This window comes from Epinephelus moara, chromosome 17 (assembly GCF_006386435.1).
Source record: "Epinephelus moara isolate mb chromosome 17, YSFRI_EMoa_1.0, whole genome shotgun sequence".
In the NCBI taxonomy this organism is placed as follows: Eukaryota; Metazoa; Chordata; class Actinopteri; order Perciformes; family Serranidae; genus Epinephelus; species Epinephelus moara.
In genome coordinates, this window is record NC_065522.1 from 19812867 (window position 1) to 19825449 (window position 12583).

Below are 12583 nucleotides of genomic sequence, written 5' to 3' on the forward strand. Positions count from 1 at the left end.
CCTTCCTCGTACTCCGCTCTCTCAGTGGAGACATGGCGGTTGAGAGGGCCGAACGAGAGGACGTTCCTGTAGTAGCTCCTGCCCCCCAAATAGTACCAGGAACTTCTTCAGTGGAAACGGGCCTCATGTTGTTATTTTGTGTCTCTTTAAAAGTAAATTTGTGTCATTTTTAAAAAAAATTTCTGTCTCTTTGAAGTTGTTTTGTGTCTCTTTGTGTCTCTGTAGTCGTTTTGTGTCTCTTTGTAGTTCCTTTGCATGTCTTTGTTGTTATTTTGTGTCTCTTTAAAAGTAAATTTGTGTCAATTTTTTTTTAAATTTTCTGTCTCTTTGAGGGATACTTGTGGGGAAAGTTTTGATAATCTTGTGTGTCTTTGTAGTCGATTTGTGTCTCTTTAAAGTCATTTTCTGTTTCTTTGAAGAATATTTGGGTATTTATTTTTGTTATTTTGTGTCTCTTTGTATTTCCTTTGTATGTCTTTGTTGTTGTTGTTTACTATCTCTTTAAAGGTCATTGTCTCTTTGATGTTTGTGTCTTTTTTTGGGTCTTTTTGTGTCTCTTAGACTACATTTTGTGTCTGTTTGTGTCTCCGTAGCTGTTTTGCGTCTCTTTGTATTTGCCTTGAATGTCTTTGTTGTTATTTTGTGTCTTCTTAAAGGTCAATTTGTGTCTCTTTGAGGTCTCTTTGAAGTCGTTTTGTTTTTCTTTGCAGTGCCATTGCATCTCTTTGTAGTAATTTTGTGTCTCTTTGAGATATATTTGTGTCTTTTTTTGGTCGTCATTTTGTGTCTCTTTATGTCTCTGTAGTTGCTTTGTGTCACTTTGTAGTTCCTTTTCGTGTCTTTGTTGTCATTTTGTGTCTCTTTAAAGGTCAGTTTGTGTGTCTGAGGTATATTTGTGTCTTTTATAAGTCAATTTGTGTCTCTTTTAAATAATTGTGTATTTTTTTAAATCATTTCGTGTCTGTTTGAAATCATTTTGTGTCTCTTTGTGTATCTGTAGATGTCCTTTACATGTCTTTGTTGTCATTTTGTATCTTTTTAAAGGTTGTGTCTCTTTGAGGTATATCTGTCTTTTATGGTCACTTTGTGTCTCTTTGTGGTTGTTTCGTTTCATTTTGTGGTAATACTGTGTGTCCTTGTGGTTGTTTTATGTTTCTTTGTAATTGTTTTGCATCTCTTTGTTGTTATTTTGTGTCTCTTTGACGTATATTTGTGCCTGTTTTGGTCGTTTTGTTTTTCTTTGCAGTTCTAGCTCATGTCTTTGTGGTTATTTTGTGTCTCATATATTAATATCTTTTGGTCATTTGTGTCTCTTAAGTGGTTTTGTGTCTCTGTAGTTCCTTTGCACGTCTTTATTGTCATTTTGTGTCTCTTTAAAGGTCAATTTTCTGTCTGTTTGAGGTATATTTGTGTTTTTTTGGTTGCTTTAGATGTTTGTGTCTCTTTGATGTATGTTTGTACCGTTTTTGGTCATTTCTTTGTAGTGGTTTTGTCTTGTTGTATCTCCTTTTGATCTCTTTGTGGTCACTTTGAGTCTCTTTTTGTGTTGTTTTGTGTTAATCTGAGTGACATTTTGCAGGTGCCTGAAGTGTTAAGGGGCCCAGCACTTCAGGACCCTGGGTCTGTACCTGGTATGCCCATTCAGTAACCCATCCATTCCTGTTCATTGCTCATTGTCTGATAGGTTAATTTGCATTTTTAATATATGCATGACAAATTTAAAGGATTCTTTTAAAATGAAAAAAAAAGGCATCTGCATTAATTGGGACTGATAGATGGACTTCATTTACTTTAATTTGCTTCATTTTCACTTCATCAGACCCTCTACATGAAATATCCTTGCAGTAGCGTACGCTGTGCCTTCTCATCTGATAAAGCGAGTTGTTTGAGTCAACCCTCCGGTCGCCATAGCAACAGCACATGCTCATGAACACAATTTAATGACCTCGGCACAAACCGTACGGATGCTTGTTATTACTCATCTTGCTCAAGACAATTTGAAAAGAAATTGAAGGAGGGGAGAAGAGGAGAGGGAGAAGATGGTCTTCTACTAATGCAATGAGCAATGAGGTTTATTAGTGCAACTGCCAGAGGAGGGTGCTGTATACCTCAGAGGTGCAACAGTTGGGGGGGGGGGGGGGGGGGTCACTCAGTCACACATGCATCTACACACACAGACACATGCTGCTTGTATGGAGGGTAATTAAATGAACCGTTGCTATGGGTCACAGCTCTGTTAATATTTAAAGGTGAAAGTCTTGTTTAAAGGTCTCCATGATGACAAATGTTCAAAGCTGAATACAAAAAGGGACATGTGTAGTACGCTGCTGGATCTCTGTGTCAGTTCTCCTCCACTCTTTGCCAGCATGCGCCCCATTGGGTCTTTGGAAAATGCCGAACCCCGCTGCTGTCTGCTATTACTGCGGCGGCAGCTGCTCCTGCCTGCGACTTCTCAAAATATTTGATACGGAGTTGATAAGTGTAACTGAAAACCTTTCAGTCAACTTGTCACCACATCACTCTTGCACTTTATGACAGCTGAAAAGGGAAAGAAATTATTTTTTGGAGGCATACTGTACAGACATGCAACACTAATGAAGCAAGCATCAAGTATAATGTGGGCTCTACACTGTCTACAAAACCTTCTGTTTCCCCTTAGTAAAATCCCCTTATTCCCCACTGCCCGACAATGTCATATGTATATATTCTGTCTCAAAAAGGGCATTAAAAACATATTAAAAAAACACATGGCAATATTAAAAAGATATATTAATAGGATTTTAAAAAGAGTCAGATCAAATAGAAGATAAATTAAGCTACACATACATGTTTAAAGGGGGACCTTTGTATTTTTCAACTTGGACCCTATTTTGCCATATTTTTGTGTCTTTTGTTGCTGAAAGGAGGGAACACTTTTTAAAATGGGTCCAGAATTGAGCAACAGAGCTGCAGCCAGCAGCAGTGAAACAGGCTGCAATGTAATGTAATTGGGCAATTGTTCAACGTCTGTTTACGTCCAGTAAAAGTAACAGAGTTAGATCATTTTTATTTAACCTGAAACAGCCCCAAAATCACTACACACTCTTTATTCAAAGTTGACAGAATCTTCAGCAATCACCAACTTTGGTTTGGTCGAAATAAACCCTCAATTCCCCCAGTTAGATTTGAAAATATGCTGACTCTGTATACACTGAAATTGGCATTTATTTAAAAGACATCTGGTGGGTTTACTCATGGTGATTTGGGGCCGTTTCTGGTAACTCTTTAGGGGTTTGGTTCAGTTCAATCCCACTCAAGTTCGTTTCCCCCATTAAGTGTGGTTCATTTGGGCAGGTGTGAACACAGCAATCACACTCAGGTGCACACCAAAACAACCGGACTGAGACCACCTCTTCAAGAAGGTCTCAGTCCGGTTGAACTCTGGTGCGGTTCGTTTGAGGTGAGAACGTGTTCCGACCTGGATCCAAACCAACTGTAGTCACATGACACTTTGTCTGGGTTAAACATGAGCATGTTACAGTCCTGGAGGATTATTAATGTGCACCTCCTCCTGTACTGCCTTAATATGCACATTCAGCACATCCAATGCATCAAAACATTGAGCACGGTTACATGCGCACAATAATCAGATAACTGGGAATAATCACNNTAGTGGAGTAGAAAGTACAATATTTCCCTCTAAAATGTAGTGGAGTGGGAGTATAAAATAGCAAAATCCGAAAGAAACCAGATTAAAGGGCATACATGCACCGAATAATCTGACTATTGGGGAAAAATCGGATATCGGATTATGCTGTTTACATGACCACTTGAATAATCAGGTAACTCCAGAAATCAGATAATGATCGGTTTATTAGTGTGCATGTAAACGCGCTCACTGTTTTCTAGTTGGAGCCGCGCCTCGTTTTCAAACTGTATGGTTTGACTAAAATGAATAATGACAGCAATATAGTCCACGATGAGCAGCGCTAAAATCAACCTGCGTAGTTGTCCCTCCATTTCGACATTAGAAAGTGTCACATTTATCTTGCAAGTGTACTCTTCTTCAACATTTTGTTTACTTCCTGGATTTTTCCCACATGTATATTCTGACCAATCAAGAGCAGTTTTCTCACACAAGGGATTTTATCTGGTCCGCTTGTAAATGCTGCCGTGAGAACACGAACCAACTGTAGGCAATTATGCAACTTTGTAACAAAATTAGTCCCTGATTCAGACCAAAGCAAGACAACTCTAGGTCTGAAAGCACCTTGACAAAAAAGTCTATCTCTGTAGGGACTCTTTCTTGAAATAACAATCTGCAACTGTCAGTATACCTGCGCTCAGGAGCGATTACACGAGAGCTATCCAAGAAAACAAAGACAAAAGACAACGCATGTGGGACAAATGAAACACCAGACATGATGGCAGCTGATAAAAGCCTTGAACAAAGCCTCAAGGAGCTGCTGAAGCAAATGAAAGACGAACTCTCTCAGTGAATTAGTGAATTAAGATCAGAATTTGAGGCAAAAGAGCTAAAGGCTGAGTAGTACTTTGACTGTGGAGAGGCTTTGTCGAAAATAAATAAAGACAACATTTAACAGACAGCGAGAGCCCGACAGAAGATGCTAACTTAGGGCCGTTTCATAGACGACGCACGCAACGCGAGCAAGCGACACGAGCAACACACTTACTTTCATAGTCAACACATTGAACTCAAACGTGGGCGACACTTGAAATGCAATACATTGCTCGTACAACAGGGGGTAGCAGAGTCACCGGTACATTCCGGCTAGCTAGTACTGCTGTAGCTAGCTGGTACTGCTATTTTATTAAAGTGCAGGGCACTAGAACTGTCATATAAATGGGGCTGTGCCCGTACAAGTTCGCAAAGTTTCTCCTCCTCACCCGCCATATTTCATACCTGCTTCTGCTGTGAATAACATGAAGTGGTTGATTTCAAGTATGTCGCTTGCATTATCACCCCTGCTGGCAACACAAGGTATTACACACATCCCATATAAAAAAAAATGGACAACACATTTTGAGACGCAAGCACGCATCATGGCGGCCAATGTGTCTCGATGTGTCCCAATGTGTTCGCGTCTGTGTGCCTTTGCATCGACTATGAAACGGCCCTTAGCATCGTGGGAAATGTAGGATTCTATGTTTTTGGAGTTTGACTCATATTACTGATCACTTTAAAGGCTCTTCATGGTCTGTCTCCCAGCTATACTCCGACCTCTTAGTCCTGTATATGCCAGGACGTACTTTGAGGTCTTTGTCCCCTTCAGTTTTCAGCCGGGCCTCTAAAACAGACTGAGCATTTGCTGACCATTATTTTATAGAACTAATTCATCAAACTATTACACAACCTCTCAGCTAACTAAGTTCAAAAATAAGCACATCAATGCTCAATTTATTGACTTCCTCTACTGGATCCCAGAATTTCACAGAGCATATACAAGCAGACAATATATTCTTTATATCTCTCACACTATCAGGATGCTCTAGTAGAGACCCTTCAACCAGTGCCCAGATCCCCCACACCCTCACTGGCATCCAAAAAGGCACACACACTGTCTGACTCTCCATGCCAGCAGGAGAAGGCTGATCATGTTACACACTGATATTAATAGCCGCCCTCTCCCCTTTCTCATTGTAAACGAATAGCTGACACGATCTCGCACTGTCTCCGAGTCTCTCTGCTTACATCTGTCTTCCTCTCTCATTCCGAGTTTCCTGTCTTTTCTCTGCTCAGATCAGATCCTTGAAAATACACCGCACATGCATGAGTGTGCAGAAATATGACAAACACAACGCTGGTGTGTGAACAATTCTATGTGACACATAGTGGGATACCTCTTCCATCAATCAAACACAGAAAACTGATGTGATTCTTAAAAATATACTCATAAGATAACGGGATGGCAGCATTGCTCATGGTCGTGTTGTAGCAGTGAGTCAGTGGTTTGCTGCCTCTGATTTAGGCTAAAACAATCTGTGTGTTCCAATCCCCATACTACCACACTATATGGCAGTGGTTTTCCAAGATTTCACCTTCGTCATTAGTTTAAGGTCCAAAACATTCAGCGTCCTACAGCATTTGGCCCTGTCATTGTGCTAGTTTACTGTCTCTGTGAAGTGGCTGTCCATCAGTCACTCACTCTACAGCAGGAAACAGCACTTCAAATTAAAGCTTTATGGTAGAAATTCACTATATTTCAAAATAAAGTCTTCTTACAAACTTGACACTTGTGCGAGTCACTTGCGGTCCTTTCAGAATGGATCCACAACCCAGCAGTTCGGAACCACTGCTGTATAGTATGCCAGGAAAAGATTTAGTATGTCCCAGTACATAGTATGTCAAATGCAATATACCAAAAGTACCAAGATGTTCTTCTACATCTGGTCTGATTTGCAGTATACAAGCCAGCATGCTTTTCTGTCTATTCTGGGTCACAATCCTCTGCACAGCGGACGATACGTCACATCGACTGTCGGAAGTCGCAGTGATGGATGACAGGGCATACAGTTGACTGATGACCAGTAGATAAGTGTTTATAGGAATATTAATTGTTTGACCTGTCCGGTCAAACTGTCTGGTTTGACCTCCGTCGCTGGCGAGCTTGGTGAACTGCAAAGTATGGGATTTGGAACGCACCCTCTGTTTATGATTGGCAGGTGCCTCAGGTTGATATAGTGTGTATTGAAACTAGCAGTCAATTAACCGTTTGCTAAGTGCTGGCCAATCCTGGCTCAGACCAGGTCCGACAACAACACAGCTGTGCTCCATTGACTCTAACGCAATCGTTTCAGAGTTCCTTCATTTTCAGGCTGGTTTTGTGGATTTGGAGCTAAATGTTGTGTCTGGGGCACGTCGTGTATTAATGATACTTGTTACCTGGAGAGGTTGGAAAAAGATATACGTTTCTTCCCTNGTTAAATATCAGCAGAGTTTCCCTTTATATTCATTGTCTTGTGTGGCGATCAGCAGTGATGTAGTGGTTCACTTTTACACTGTGATCTGTAGCCTATAGTTAAGCTTTAGCTTCTAACTATCTTTGTCTTTTTAACCTGTTGTTGCTGCTGAGTCAGTTTGACATCCTGGATATATCCTTCAAACACAGACTGTAGACCCCTCTGTCTGCTTCTCTCTGGAATCACTGTGGGCTCCATGCTTACTCTGACAGCTTGTCAGACCATCACAACGGGGCGGAGCTTAGAAGAAGGTCAATTAGAGCTCGATAAGAGCAAATATTTTCCATATTTTTACTACAGTTTTCTCCACAGTGAACATTCAAGCAGTTTTTAATATTTGTCCTTTTTTTTATCATCTTCTATTTGTAATTTAATGGATTTGATTCTGAAGTAAAAAACAGAATCAAGAATTGAAAATTGCACTAAAGGTATCTGAATGTGAGATGTTGGTTTTATTCCATTTATTCTCTCATATTTGGGTCATGTAATGACAAGTGAACCATCTCCATGACAACTGAGTAAACTCTTATCTGCAAGGACTCGGCGCACCGATCCCGACTATTTTCATTTAGAATCAAAGTGGTGTTCTGTTTCTACGAGTGGGTCTGTTTTGTTTGCATCGTGCAATGTTTGTTTACAAGAAAACCTCACAGGGCACCATGGACCTTCAAGCTCAGAATGAATTTATTGTTGAAGAAGTTTTTCACTGCTGGAAAGATGGTCTTTTCATAAAACTAGGCTGTCTCTGCAGCAGAGAGACACTTTAGAAATTGGTGCTGCATGACTGTGGCATTCGCTTTTGCTTAAGAGGCAGGAAACATACGACTATGAGAAGCTGCTAGTGGGTGACATAAGGCAAGCTTGTCCATTTTTCCACGGGGGGCTGGCTGGCTGGCTGGCAATGAACTATCTTGAATTACAGTTAACAGTAAGCTAAAATAGCATTCTGAAAACATTTTAGGTGGAAGTAACTGAATCTTGGCAGACCCAGAACACACTGGAGGGATTACATATCTCATCTGGCCTGGGAGCGCCTTGGGGTCCCCCAGGAGGAGCTGGAAAGTGTTGCTGGGGAGAGGGATGTCTGGGGTGCTTTGCTCAGCCTTCGGATAAGCGGTTGAAAATGAATAGATGAATGCTCAATATTACCGCTTGATCTCACTACTTTCAGCTTCGATTTTATACAGGAAACAATATGGCATTTACTTCCTGTTCCCAATTTCTCATATTACAGCCAAACAGTGCACTTTCTGAAAACATTTTAGGTAAGAAATAAGCAATACACTAATAGAATTTTGGTTAATATTTATCAGCATTGCCTTCCTTCAATGACACATTTAGTTGAATTAGCCGACTTTTAGCAGATTTAAGCTTCAGATTAGAGTTCTTAAAAACGCAAATGAGTTATTTTATTTTTGTTAAACTTAACGGTGGGTTATTGCCCACATTAGACTGCCTGTATTAAGATGTTTTAATAGTGGTTTAATTTCACAACAGAGACAAAGAATGCCGAGGCTCAGGGCAAACTGACAGAGAGGTTCCTCCTGTGATGCAAGCAGAGAGCTGTGATTGGGAGGAACCTCCTGTAGCTGTTGTGTTTTTGTGTGTGGATGGAACGACAGGGAACTTTAATGACACCTGTTACCTCCCTCCAGGCCTTTGATTTACCTGTCCCTGTCACACCACTAATACCAGAAGAAAATAAAATGTTTTCCTCACCCCTACTTCAACTTCAATCTCAGCGTTGGACAAGTTTTTCTCTCTTCCTCTTTCTTTCTTTGTCCCGTCTCCGCAGGTCGACAGGATGCACCTATGCATAGTAATTACCACCTCCGTATATGGTGCTCACTGGCTATTCATGGGCGGGAATGTATGCTAATTGCTGACTAGTAGGTGCAAGCTGTCATTTTACGACTGATTGGCATTCATGAACATACGCCCGTGTCTACGATCAAATCTGAGTTTTCCGCAGGGTTCATGAATCTGGTGCAGGGTTTTAGCACCAAGGTTTTTTATGTGCAAATCTGTGAGGCCCCTTGTGTCTTTGGTGGCAGGCATATGGACACGTCAAAGTACAATCTGTAGTCCAATCAACAGCCCTGGAGCCAGCTTTTACAATATCCAGTGAATTTGAGCTGGAAGTTTACCCCACTTCATTTGCACATACGCCCCACGTTGTTATGACACAAAGCTGGTTAAAAATGACAAAGTTTCCCTTTAAGGTATCTTTTTTTTAGCCTACCTGCACAGCAAAATCTATTTAGGAGTGTATATAAAATACGATCAAGTGGAAATATGCAAAATGAGAATTGTATGGCTTGTTTTTAAGGCTTAACATGGTCAAGCACCCACATGTCTCTCTGAGATGCTTGTGAGCTGTGAGCTTGACCCTTAAGGTGATCTGGAACAGGTCACCGGTCTGCAAGAATGCCAGTAAAAGTGTCTAGCTTTTATGCTTCAGGTTGCTGGAACATGTTACCTGATGACATTAGGAGTGCCCCAACAGTATCTTTATTTAATTTTATTCTATTTTATTTTGTTTTGTTTTACTATTTGATATATTTTTTTTATTTTGTGTTATCTTATTTTGTTTTATTTCACTTAATTTTGTTTTATTTTATTTTGTTTAATCTTTTTTGAAATTTATTTTATGTATATTTTTTTATTTTGTGTTATTTTTTTTTTTTTTTAATTTTTTAAATTTATTTTCTAAATTACTTTTTATTGGATTTACCTCAAGTGTGCTTTTACTTTTACTGTTTTTTTGGTTTATTTATTATTTTATCATATCTTCTTGGTTTTACTCACATGTTTTTATCTTTCATTGCTCTATTTATCTTATTTTATTCTGTTTTTAATTATTTTATTAATACTAATTTACCCTCTTTTAATGGTCTGCTTTTAGAATTTTTTTATTTTGTTTAATCTTAACACATTTTTATAAATTCTGAGTCACATGTCTCTGTATCTTTTATTAGTGCGTTTGCCATTATAATTATTATTTCATGAGGTTTTAGTCTTAACTTTAATGGATGTGATTCACTTTTATGGTCGGTTGCTGGCTTGTTTTGTGCCCACAACTTCTACCTCGCACTTTGTTGCAGCACATTTTCTTCTACTTAGAATTAAATGTGCAAAATAAATAAAGTTTTTCTTGCTTGCTTAATATTTTAACATTTTTGGGACACTTTTTGGGACAAAAGCACAACATAATACTTCATTATCTGACTGTAAACTATCCATATTTATTACCTTGGCAAAACTGGCCAACACCATATCAGTTCAGCTACGAGAAAATAATAATAATAAATTAAAATTGTGGAAAATGAGCTGTGACTTTAACAAAACACACATCCAGCTAGAAGTTTAGATGCACAAATCAAGTGCATGCGTGACTCTTGTCATGACTCTTGTCTGTCAGTCTGTGGCTACAGAGCACATCTACCCTCTGACCCTCTGCGTGGACGCCATCTTGTCCACAGTGTTGTCCCACAGAGGCCTTATTTTTAGCGAGAGTCCAGCTCCTCTGCAAAACTTAATATGGGAATGGCATCTTGGAGCTCTTCTTTCCTCAACCTCTCATCGTACATCCATCCATACCTTCAGTCCTCCAAGACACTAAGCTGGTATCTGTCGCTCCCCAAACACCCAACACAACCGCTGTCCCTTTTCATAGCCATGGCTTCAAACAGGTGGCCGTATGACCCAAGCACGGCTCCTCCCATGTTACCACCCATGCTATTTTTCTGACCACTGCTCAGGAGTCCCCCACCCCTCTCACTGCCTGTCCTACTTTTTTGGCAGCCCCTCTAGCTTGTGAGGGGCGAGTGGGATCAATGTCTCACTTACTCACATACTGATTTGAGTCCCCAAAAAGGGCCCCTCCCCCGAGTGGCGTCAGCAAAACCACGTGTATCTCTTTTTTAAAGGGAGGGTGTCACTGTTGAACCTGCTCTTCTCTAGCCGGCGGGGAAAGGAAGCAGAGTTTGTTCCTAACTCTCCCTACTTGACACCAACTTGCGTTAGGGACAGCTTTAACCAAAAGTGAGTTTTTTCCCCTTCTACTTAAGGCTCTGAGAAGAGGCGTTCTTGTGGCCACCAGGTGACAATAGCCATGAAGTGGGGCTGGGTGTTATTGGGGGTCTGTCTATCTTTGGGGACCCTGTCCTGGGGGGAGAAGGGCTTGGAGATCCCCGAGTATGATGGCAAAGACCGTGTCCATGACCTCGACGCCAAGAACTACAAGTCCATCATGAAAAAGTATGACGTGATGGTGATCTACTACCACAAAAATGTGGATGGGAACCGCAGCGCCATGAAGCAGCTTCAGATGGAGGAGCTGGCGTTGGAGGTGGGTCTCCGCAAAAGCATGACAGTGGATGGATTTGTATCCCATGTGGGGGAAGGGTCACGGTGGGAAGATGGGAAGGAAGGGAATGGTTTCACATGGAGACTCTGGCTCCAGTTGGGGATTCCTGGACAGGGTCATGGCTTTTGCACGTAGAGTTTCAGATAAGTGGGTTTACGGCTGTTGACAGGTGAGGGAGAAGGTGGAAAACATGGGGTCAGGTTGAGTTGAGGGATTCGTAGACCCTTCAGGTGTGGCAACCTGCCAAGTATGACTGGATAGATGCTGACCTGTGGGAGGCAGGTTGGAGAGTGTGGGGACAGGAGCGACAGGATGGAGGGAGGCACTGACTGGGAATGTGTATGTCAAGAAGATGAGGGGGAGGGCTGCGTCCAATAGTTTGAAAACAGACAGACCCACACTGTGGACAATCATGCTCACTTTGCCAGGTGTAGGCAGGGCTTCTCTCTCAAGCTCTCTTTTTAAATTCTTCACACAACTGGTTCTGTCACTTTTTGTGTTTACAAATGAGTGCAGCACTATGAATGCCTTTCGGGGGAGACTGTCCAAAATCACGTCTTGCCTCTTTGACCATTTGTAATAGCTATTAACACTTTTGCCTTTAGATGTGATCGAACAACACTTTGTATGACCTAACTTAATTCAAGCATCAGACTAGTCCAGTTAGTAGGGTTGGGTACTGCTCACATTTGAACTGATACCAGTACCTTGAATTCGGCATTGGTACCCAATGGTACTAGACTCTTTCTGCAAAAACAAAAATTTAATTCTTGGACAAGCTACAGTTAAAAAGCGATTGTGCTTCTCTGCTCTTTTCTAATCACACATAGCACATACAATAGTAAAGAAAATGGAACAGATAGATCAAAACTGCTGGTGCTGCAGCCATAGTACTGTACATCTCACTGGAACGCAGATGGAGCTCTGTGCACAGCTTGCCAGGTTTGGGCACTTTGCAGCACTTCTGCCTCTTTTCTGAAACCGGCAGCTCTGGGAACTGTCTGTCTGAACTTGTTTTCCTGACCCAGGTGTGCTTTATTTCATGTGAATCAGTACTAGGTAATACCAATGTAATTCTGCTGGCACCCTTAAAAGTAGAGTTTGGTACCCAACCGGTCAGCTCATTAGTTCATATAGCTACTGTAGTGTCTGTATGGTGAGAACCAATAAAATGCCAGGCAAGAGCCTCCCATATCTTTTCATCTGCTATCTGAGAGCTTTATGGTTTCCCACTAAATTACTGGATTGGACAAA

The 12583-nt window shown here is 41.0% G+C and overlaps 1 protein-coding gene across 1 annotated transcript in view; it reads left to right on the forward strand.

Annotated features, from left to right (window-relative positions):
• The first annotated feature begins 10873 nt into the window (after positions 1-10873).
• Positions 10874-12583, forward strand: part of casq1b (calsequestrin 1b) — a 40313-nt gene continuing 38603 nt past the window's right edge. The window contains exon 1 of the mRNA XM_050067782.1: positions 10874-11311. Within this exon, the coding sequence (XP_049923739.1) occupies positions 11075-11311 (237 nt within the window). The 5' untranslated portion in view covers positions 10874-11074. The remainder of the gene's footprint in view (positions 11312-12583) is intronic.